The sequence below is a fragment of the Suricata suricatta genome, chromosome 8 (genome assembly GCF_006229205.1).
Source record: "Suricata suricatta isolate VVHF042 chromosome 8, meerkat_22Aug2017_6uvM2_HiC, whole genome shotgun sequence".
NCBI lineage: Eukaryota > Metazoa > Chordata > Mammalia > Carnivora > Herpestidae > Suricata > Suricata suricatta.
Window position 1 is genome coordinate 11,725,867 of NC_043707.1, and position 10,065 is coordinate 11,735,931.

A 10,065-nucleotide genomic window follows, 5' to 3' on the forward strand; every position below is an offset into this window, starting at 1 on the left:
AGAGTTCATCTCCTCTCCTACCGAAGCCCCATTCTTGCAGTGCAGGGCTCCACCTTAGGGAGATCCAGGTTCAAGTACTAACTCTGAGTTGCTCTTTGACCTTGGGAAAGTCACTTTATCTGAGATTCCATTTCCCTTCTTCTGAAAACGGGGTAGGAGTCGTCATAGCTCTTAACTCGTTGGGAATAAATCTCATTGTGATACACAGAACATTGCAAGTCATGGACTATCTTCATATCTGGTCCAAAGTAAGAGTCCAGTAAGTATTTTTTTTTAATATTTATTTATTTGAGAGAGGGGTGGGGGAGGAGCAGAGAGAGAAAGGGAGACAGAGGATCCGAAGCAAGCTCTGTGCTGACAGCAGAGATCCCGATGCAGGGTCTGAAGTCACGAACCATGAGATCATGACCTAAGCCAAAGTCGGATGCTTAACCGACTGAGCCACCCGGCTGCTCCAAAAGCCCAGTAAGTATTAACGATTGTTACTATTACTGTTTTGTTTTGGGGCAGGTAGAGTCTGGGTGTTTTTACAAGCTCTGACTTTGGGGTTCAAACCTAGGTCTGTTGATAATTAACGACATGACCTCAAGCAATTGACTCCACTAAAACTCGATTTCATCACCTGTTAACTGGGACAATAGTGGTATGTACTTTGGAGTCATTGTGGGATGGACTGAGGGGAAAGAACACGCGGTGCTAGCACAGCTGTCATCCTTAACAAGCGCTTAATAAGTCATTCCTGTCCTTATTGTCAGTAACTGAACACGTTCCTACCTGTCCTTGTAACATATTTATATATTAGCTCATTTTAAAATGACTCTAATATACCTATTACGTTTTAACCTACGTACCTTTTTATGAACCATAACTGTCTTTTCTAAATCCACAAATATTTAATGAGAAAAGTGGTATTTTTTTTTAATTTGCCAAATCTCTTTTACATCTTGTTTAATATACTATCATATCTGCTTTGGTAGGTATTGCGTTGGAAAGTGTTGTTTTGCGTCAGAATACAGAATAAGTCCAGATTCACACACACACACACGCACACTTCTACCATTCCTTCAGGTCATAGTTGATTTGACCCCGTTTCCCAAGAGACCCTTCCCTGCCCATCCAGGCTGGGTTAGGCGCAGGACTGACCTGGCAGGTGCACGGGGAAGGTGTATGGGCGGCAGACACAACTCTCAGGAGCCTTGCCTTGGCCTTGGGGAGGAGCAGCACAGGCCGTAGGAGCACCCCATGGGCCTTTACTAGAACACATTAGCCCTTCTATCCAAGACTGCCTCAGACGCTGCGAGGCTGCGAGCCGTGAGCTAGGCGCAGGCGCAGGCGCATGCGGCGAGGAAGAGCCAACATTCCCTATTCTAGCGGCTCAGAAGTCGGAGGGCAGGGACAGGGCCCGGCACACAGGGGGCACCAGTAAGCGGCAGCTATGAGTGAGCAGGCAGTGCATCAGAATGCGGGGTAGAGCAGGACACCGTTCCAGATGCCTTCTCATTAGGAACATGTGCGGCTGGGCCATTCTTTGCTGGGGTGGGGGGGGGGGCGGCTGTCCTGGGCACTGTAGGGTGTTAGCAGCACCCCTGGCCTCTAGCCACTAGATGCCAGTAGCATCTCCCCCGCAGTCGTGACAACTAAAGCTGTCACCAGGTGTTGCCGAATACACCCGGCAGGGAGGTGCAAAATGGCCACGCGTCTAAGAACCACTAGAGTCCCGTGATCTGGGTTCGAATCCAGGCTGACCAGACAGGTGAACTTGATGCAGCAACTTCATTTCCCTGAGACTTACATTCCTGGTTTGCCACGTGAGGTCAGTCAGGCCACCCTCGTGTGGTGGTTGTGAGCATGCCGTGAGACGGTGGACGCGAAGTGTGGGCGTGCTCGATACGTTCCCCTCCTGCCCGCGGCGTGTACCGGGCCCATAGTCTTTCAGGCGCCATTCCTCCAAGCAGCGCTCACAGGTGCCAGGCGTGTGGGGTGAAAGCAGGTGGGGGTGGAGTTTCTCTTCCAGGTGATTAAACTGTTTTTTTTAAATATATTTATTTTGAGAGAGAGAAAACAAGCAGAGGAGGGACAGAGAGGGAGGGAAAGAGAGAATCCCAAGCAGGCTTCGTGCTATGAGCGCAGAGCCCAACATGAGGCCCAATCCCACAAACCCGGGATGGGGACCTGAGCCAAAATAACGAATCAGACGCTTCACCCACTGAGCCATCCAGGCACCTCGATGAAACTGTCCTAAAATAGGCTGTGGTGACCGCTACATATCTCGATGGGGCGATTGTAATGGTAGGTGAACTATATCGCCGTCAAACTGTACCCCAGGAAGTTAAATTTCAAACATGAAATAGTAAAAAGGGAGAAAAAAACAGCAATGGTCAGGCATCACCCACTAAAAACTCGATTCAGTTGGTGTGGGGCTCTGGCACTGGCCATGTTTTATAGCCTTGTGATTACGAGGAGCAGCCAAGGCGAAGAGCCACCAGGCCGGTCTGCTGTTACGATTTATTTCCCGCTGAGAAAACCCACCCAGGCATAGGGAAGCACAAAACAGGCTCGGAAGGACCAGGGAGGCTCTGGAGCCTGGGGCCACTGTCTCAGCTTCCTGCGGCTGCTCTAACAAATTCCCACCAGCTCAGTGTCACAAATCAACATAGATTTATTCTCTCAGTTCTGGAGGATGCAAATCCGCAAGCAAAGCGTCAGCTGGGCCATGCTCCTTCTGAAGGTTCTAGAAGAGAATCCTTCCTAGCCTCTTCTGGCTCCTGGTGGCGGCCTTCCTTGGCTTGTGGCTGACCCTCTCCTGCCTCTACTTCTGTCATCCCATGGCTTCTTCCCTGTATATCTGTGTGTCCTCACAAGGACACCTGTCATTGGATTTAGAGTTCACCCTAATACATATGACCCCATCTCAACTAACTGCACCTGCAAAGATTCTATTTCTTTTAAAAGTTTAAAAAAATATTTATTTATTTTTGGGAGAGTGCAAATGGGGGAGGGGCAGAAAGAGAAGGAGATAGAGGGTCCCAAGAGGGCTCTGGGCTGACAAACTGACAGCAGTGAGCCCGATGTGGGGCTGGAACTCATGCACGGTGAGATCATGACCTGAACTGAAGTCGGACACCCAGGCCATTGAGCCACGCTGGCGCCCCAAAGATTCTATTTCCAAACAGGTAGACATGACATTTTGGTGGGCGGGAACCATTCAACCCAATACCAGCATGAAGCCCATCCCATATTCTCAAGGGTCCTGAATCAGAAACAGGAGAGCTGTTGGAATGTTCTCTCCCTCTCTGTCTCATTCTCTCTCACTCCCTCCATATTGGATTCAGGCCCCATTTTCTCCCTCTAGCACACGAGCTGAGGAAGGCCACTCCCATCTCCTTCCCATGATCTTCCAACACAAAAGTCCAATTCTCGTGGCCTCTGTGGCCTAATTTTCAGCCTCCCAGGAGAATTCTGATGGGCCTAACGTGGGGTGCCTTCTGCATCTTAGGGAAAAGGATTTATGAACCCACCGTTGGCTCAGCAGAACACATGGGAGCCACTAAGGCAAAGGAGACATGAGTGTGTGATCATCGGACCAGCCAGGGCCACCCCAGGCCACAGGGACTCCAGTCGGGGCTGCGGCAGCTTCTAGAACACAGGTGGAAATGGGGGGGAGCAAGCATCTTTGCTTCACATAATCCCTGGGGTTCCTGACTAACTAGGATGAGGAGGACAGCTGGAGCACAAAAATTCGATAATCAGGGCAAGTAATATATTACTGAAATATTAAAATTTTTAAAAGTTTATTTTTATTTTTGAGAGAGAGACAGAGACAGCATGAGCAGGGGAGGGTCAGAGAGAGAGGGAGACACAGAATCCGAAGATAAGCTCCAGGCTCTGAGCTAGCTGTCAGCACAGAGCCAGACGCAGGGCTTGAACCCACAAACTGTGGGTCATGACCTGAGTTGAAGCCGGACGCTCAACTGAGCCACCCAGACACCCCATTAATGCAATATTTAAAATACCTAAATACACACACAATCCACGATTAACAAAGTACAAAAGGTTTGTTTGTTTAATGTTTATTGATTTTGAGAGAGAGAATGAGCACAGGAGGGGCAGAGAGAGGGCAAGAGAGAACCCTAAGCAGACTTTGTACTCACAGTGAGTGCAGAGTCAGATGCGGGGCTCAATCCAGGAGACCATGACCTGAGGTGACATCAAGAGTTGGATGCTTAGCCGACTGAGCTACCCAGATGCTGCCTAAAATACCAAAAATTTAAATAAAGACAAGATCAGTACTGATACTCAGTAGACAGAGTCCAGGGACGTTCAAACCTGTAGCGCAGCAGTGGGGGGGTCTCACATGAAGAGCACATTCCACCTAAAATGCCATTGAGTGTCCGGCTGCGAAACACAGGTTGACGAGGTCACAGGACCAGTTGTCAACAGAGCCCAGGTCCCTATCGCTGGTCCCATTGATTCCCCAGGAATTCGAGTCTTCCTAGTCATGTCTGGGCAAAAATTCACACATAAAAATTTTCTTTCTTTTCCTGATTTCCTCCTCACCTCTCCTCTGAATCCTCGTTGAGTCTTTCTGAGTATTCCCTGGACCAGAACCAGGTTTCTAGACGGATTAAGCTGAGTGTAGAGGGGGGAAAAACAATGCTTCCGGCAACACATCAATAAAGGTATTAAGCAAAGAGATCACTGAATGGCCAAGAAATTTGTGCTTCTCCAGCCAGAGTCAGATTGTTCACTGGCTCCCCATGGTGGGTGCAGGTGGCTGGTGGGGGAGACTGTGTGGGGCCCTCCCTGCCTTGCGGGTTCCTCTGGGACAAGCCAAGAGGTCTCATCTCACCTCCGCTGGCGTCCCTGCCACCTCAGAGCTGGGGGTGCGTAGACCTGGCTGGAGAGGCCGTGGCACCTTCCCCCTGGACACCTTTATAAGGTTGTTAGAGAGGGTTAAAACAGTGGTTCTCAACCAGGGGTGACTCTGCCCCCTAGGGGACATTGGGCAATGTCTGGAGGCATTTTGGGGTGTCACATCCGAGTGGGGTACTCCTGGCATCTAGTGGGTAGAGGCCAGGGATGCTGCTAAACACCCTACAGCGCACAGGACAGCCTTTGCAACAAAGGATGATCCCGTCTCAAATATCAGTAGTGCCGAGGCTGAGACACCGAGATTCAATGACTGTGACAAATACGAACGCTTTTCATTCGCACACTTATGCCATGAGATACGCTCTTCCTTCTTTAAATAAGTATTTATTTCTTTTGTACCTGATTCAGTACATGTCAAAGAAGTGGGCATCTAGTCATTAAAAAACACTGATAGAATAAAATAACAGCTTATCATAAGAGCAGCTGGCTGCCCATGAGCCTTTGCTCCATGCTAGGCAGCAAGCCTGCTATTTTACTTGGTTTCTCTCTCTTAAAAACTTGCAGCAACTTCAGGATTATCTGGGTTGAGAGACTGGCTGCTCAGAGAGGTTGAGGAATATACACAGAGTCACGTGGCTAGGAAGAGGGGAAGCTAGGATTGTCTGATTCTACAATGGGTGCTCACAGTCATGTTGCGAGGGAGGGGGGACAAGCCAGGGAGACCAGTTAGGAGGGCACATATGATGCAGGGAGAGATGGCCTGGGCTAAGGAAGTTGCTGGAGGGGTGATCAGTGAGTCAGAGAGTCCTGGTGGTAAGCACATGGAGATGTTAGGAGTCAGCTGTGCGGTGCCCACAAGCAGAGCATGAAGCTGGTGAGCTGGCAGTTCCCAGTGGCAGGTAGGTGGGTGATGTTGGCAAGCCAAAGGATCCTATCACCAAGCTGAGTGGTGGTGCCCTCAAGCAGGTGGGTGGTGCCTGGCGGCAGGTGGGTGGGACCTGGAAGGAGGGGGGGTGCCTGTGGGCAGGTGGGTAGTGTCCACAAGCCTGTGGATGGTGCCCAGAGGCAAGTGGGTGGTGCCTACAAGCAGGTGGGTGGTGCCTAGAGGGAGGTGGATGGTCCCTGGAGGCAGATGGGTGGTGCCTGTGGGCAGGGGGTAGTGCCCAGAGACAATGGGTGGTGCCTATAGACCAACTGCCCCACACTTTTTATCTTCTGAAGGGGTCTGAACAGAGGGAGCCAAAGCAGGGTTGAAGTTTCTGCCCTCCTACTCTCGGTTATCATCCCCAGCCCTGGGTCTTTGGATTTCTCATTGGCCTTCTCGCACTGGGTATCTGGGAAAGGGCTAACGCCATCTGCGTGGCCGATGGCCATCTGCAGATTGGTTTGCCCTGGCTGTCAAGCAGTTCCCTCCTTCACCCCAGCCCGAGTCTTCCAAGCCCTTTGCCCTGTGCAGGACCCGACTTGTTGCATCATTACCCTTCACGGAGTGCTCCCCACGGGCCAGGCTGTCTGCTAAGCCATTTACTTGAAGCCACTGCACTTCTGCCCCGCCATGCGTTTTTACAGGACAGGAGCCCGAGGCTCAAGGAGGTCCACTTGCTTCTGCAAGGGACCCGGTAGAGTCAGGATTCTAACCCTGGCCCCCAGACTCACGTGCTTTGAGCAGAGCCACTTGATTGTTTTCTTTGCTGGTGTTTTCTCCTTCCCAGAAAAAGAAAAGACCAAGCTGCAGAAGCAGAGAGAGGATGAATTAATCCAGAAGATCCACAAGCTGGTGCAGAAGAGAGACTTTCTGGTGGACGATGCGGAGGTCGAGCGGCTAAGGTGAGTGCGGGCTGGGTCCCTGCGCACTGGGCTGCTGCATCGCAGGCTGAGACGTTCCCCCCCCCACCCCAACCCACCATACCTGCAGGGACTCCCAGTCTGGCCTGACTGGTGTGGTCGCAGCAAATGCTCCCAAACACTGGATCCTAGAGAACCGCCAGCCTTGTGGCCAGAGGACCTGTTTCATGTTCAAAGGAAACTGGAATCCAGCTCCAAAACAGTCTTGCAAGGGCCTGGGTGTCTTAAGTCAGCATGATTCGAGGAGGTGACCGGCAGGAATTCCATCACATAACACATAGCAGAGCTTTCTACATGGTATCTTCACTGACCTTTCTCCCAAGGCAAACTGTTCACCAAAGCAACTTCCGGAAACTTCTGTTGGGGTGTCTGCAGAAACCCTGTCCTGGGTACTGACTTGCTTCCTTTCCTGCCCTCTCCACTTCCCAGCTTCGTTCTTTACCCCCCTCTTGGTGGCTCCAGTGCTCCCTTCCTAGCCCTCAGGGTCTCCTATTTGCAGATGCACCTGCTGCTTTATCTGGAAGTCTGTGGGCTCTGGAGCCCTGGTGCACCTGCAGCAGCGCCCCCGCTTAAGGCCATGAATGGAAAAGATGTGAAGGCTGATTCTTGAATATTTTTGTCCTGGAGCAAGGCCTGCAAGGAGAGAGGCCCACGGGCCTCCTTCAACCCAGAAGGCAATTTCCTCTTTATCATCTGTGTCCCCCTGGGTCCTCCGTGGCGTGGAATGCACCTTGCCTGGCTCAGGCAAGCTGAGGAATGATGCCTTCGTTCCTGGTGACCCTTGGAGGAGTTCAGGTCACTTGCTTTCAGACACTGGTCACGTACCTCCTGGGAGCACAGATGTCTAGGGTGACTCAAAGGTACAGGGTCATGAGGGGTGCTACTCAGCTGGCGAACCCTCAGCAGAGGCTGAGTCTTACAATGTCCCTGCTTCCGAGTCAGCGCTGGGATCTCATCTTGGTCCCAGGGAGACAGTCACCCATTGTTGATACGTGTCTGTGCTTCTCAGCACGTTCGTCAACCACAACGTGCGCACGCCCTGTACGCATAGCGCACAACAGCATATGCACACCACCCCCACAGAACACAGAGCAACACGTGTGTCCCAGTCACCCACACCCAACACGCAACATACGTGCACCAGCCACACGTAATACACAACAGCACACCACCCACACCCAACACGCAACATACGTGCACCAGCCACGAAGCTGGAGACGTGGCCTCACACACTTAACCTCTTGCCTCATTCCCTCGGTTCCTTAATGCGTTCCTTGCTTACTTTTCTTTTCTCTTGTCTTTACACACCTGTTCCACAGGGAGCAAGAAGAAGACAAGGAAATGGCGGATTTCCTGAGAATCAAGTTAAAACCTCTAGATAAAGTAACCAAATCTCCAGCCAGTGAGTGCACACATTATCCCTCCTCCTTCCCCTGTCCAAGAGAAAAGGAGATTTAAAAGGGGGCGGGGAGCTGGAGGGGAAACAACAAAATGCTTTTTAGAGAGCAACCTGGGGTGCAGACGGCAGCAGGCAGGGCCAGCCTCGTGGGCAAGCCCCGCCCCCCATCATGTTGCCCAGGCCCCGATGCCCGGAAGGTGCTGTGCTCACTTTCATGTTCTTTTGTTGCTCTCTTGAGATTCTTAATAATTTGGGGACAAGGGCCCCTGCACTGTCATTTTGCACTGGGTTCTGCACACTGTGCCCCTGGTCATGGTAGCACTGTCCCCTTGTCAATCACAGGGTTGGTGGATTTCTTTTCTTTTCTTTTTTTTATGTTTGTTTACTTTTAAGAGGGAGAGAGACAGAGTGTGAGTTGGAAGGGGCAGAGAGAGAGGGAGACATAGGATCTGAAGCAGGCTCCAGGCTCTGAGCTGTCAGCACAGAGCCCAGTGTGGGGCTCAGACCCACAAGCCACAAGCTCATGACCAGAGCTGAAGTCCAACACTTACCCGACTGAACCACCCAGGCTCCCTGGCTGGGTGGGTTTCTTAGAAGGAGTTGTGTATGGCCGCTAAGCCAAAAGGTGGGGGCCGAGGCTCAGGGAGCTCGATACTCAGAGCAAAAAGGGTTCTGTGTAAAATCAGTTTGGTGCCAGTGTCCATTAGCATATATCTGACCCTCTGTCAGATAAGCATATAAAAGTGATAAAAGGTCCTGTTGTCAAGGACCCGTTAGAAGAAATGGATACCAATACAAACTGACCGTAGCAAAAAGGAGGCTTCAGCACTGGATGCTGTTAGGATGCCCTCACCTTCCTTCCTCTTTGCATTTTCTCCTATTACACAGGCTTCTTCATGGGGCCCGAATTCCAGAACCGGAACAGAGCAGCAGCAAGGCCACCCCATCTGTTCTCACTCTTCATGTCCAAACACATCAGTCTCAGGGGAATATTCTGATTGGCCATCTTGGATCGTGTTCCCACCTCCTAGGCCATGGCTGTCATCAGACTGGGATGCTGGGATTGGCACACTCTGCATTGCATGCCCACTCTGGTAGCCACGTGGACATGCACAGTTATCAGAGGTGAAGGGACTGGAAATCTTGCTAGGAAGACAAAACTCAAAGGCCACCACCATCCACTGTGGCCACAAACTCAGTTTTACCTGACCAGCTATTAACATCCCACGAAACGTGGTTGTGGAGTGTGAGGGAATAAAGAAAGAGGATGATCCATTCTGTGCAGGCCCTTAACATCCCAAAGCACATGGTCCCTGTCAAAGTCCAGCATCCTCGGGGGACTGTCTCTTCTGTGAAAGGCAAAATAGGAAAACTCTACCTAATAGTGTGGAGGAGGAGCAAGGAAACTTGCCTTCTATGTATGGTGAAGGATAGCAAAAAATCTGGCAAGAAATCAAAACACCACACCTTTACCCCATGCAAGGGGCCAAGTGTCCAAATTTACACTCTTCATCTAGTGCTGGGATCCAAAGTTGAAAAATTAAAACTAATATAAAACCAGTGAGGGGCACTTGGGTGGCTCAGTCAGTTAAGCGTCTGACTTTGGCTCAGGTCATGATCCCGTGGTTTGTGAGTTTGAGCCCCACATTGATCTCTGAGCTGGCAGTGTGGAGCCTGCTTGGGATTCTCCCTCTCCCTCCCTGACTTGTGTTCTTTTTCCCAAAATAAATAAACTTTAAAAAAGTAAAAACAACAGTGAAACCTCTGATCTGAACAAAGCAAATGCAATACTGCTCAGTAGGGACCCTTCTGCATCTCACAGTATGTAACCCACAGATAAAACAACCTCTGTGAAGATGAGCTCTCAGTAAAAAATTAAAACCCACGGGTAGCTGAACCGCTGTGAATGGAGTCAGTAGATGCCACCAAGAGAATGTCTGTCCTCCTAA

The 10,065-nt window shown here is 50.8% G+C and overlaps 1 protein-coding gene across 1 annotated transcript in view; it reads left to right on the forward strand.

Annotated features, from left to right (window-relative positions):
• The window catches only part of BMERB1 (bMERB domain containing 1), a 124,178-nt gene that overhangs the window by 111,900 nt on the left and 2,213 nt on the right, over positions 1-10,065 (forward strand). Inside the window, exons 4-5 of the mRNA XM_029948661.1 lie at positions 6,585-6,699; positions 8,037-8,119. Of these exons, the coding sequence (XP_029804521.1) occupies positions 6,585-6,699; positions 8,037-8,119 (198 nt within the window). The remainder of the gene's footprint in view (positions 1-6,584; positions 6,700-8,036; positions 8,120-10,065) is intronic.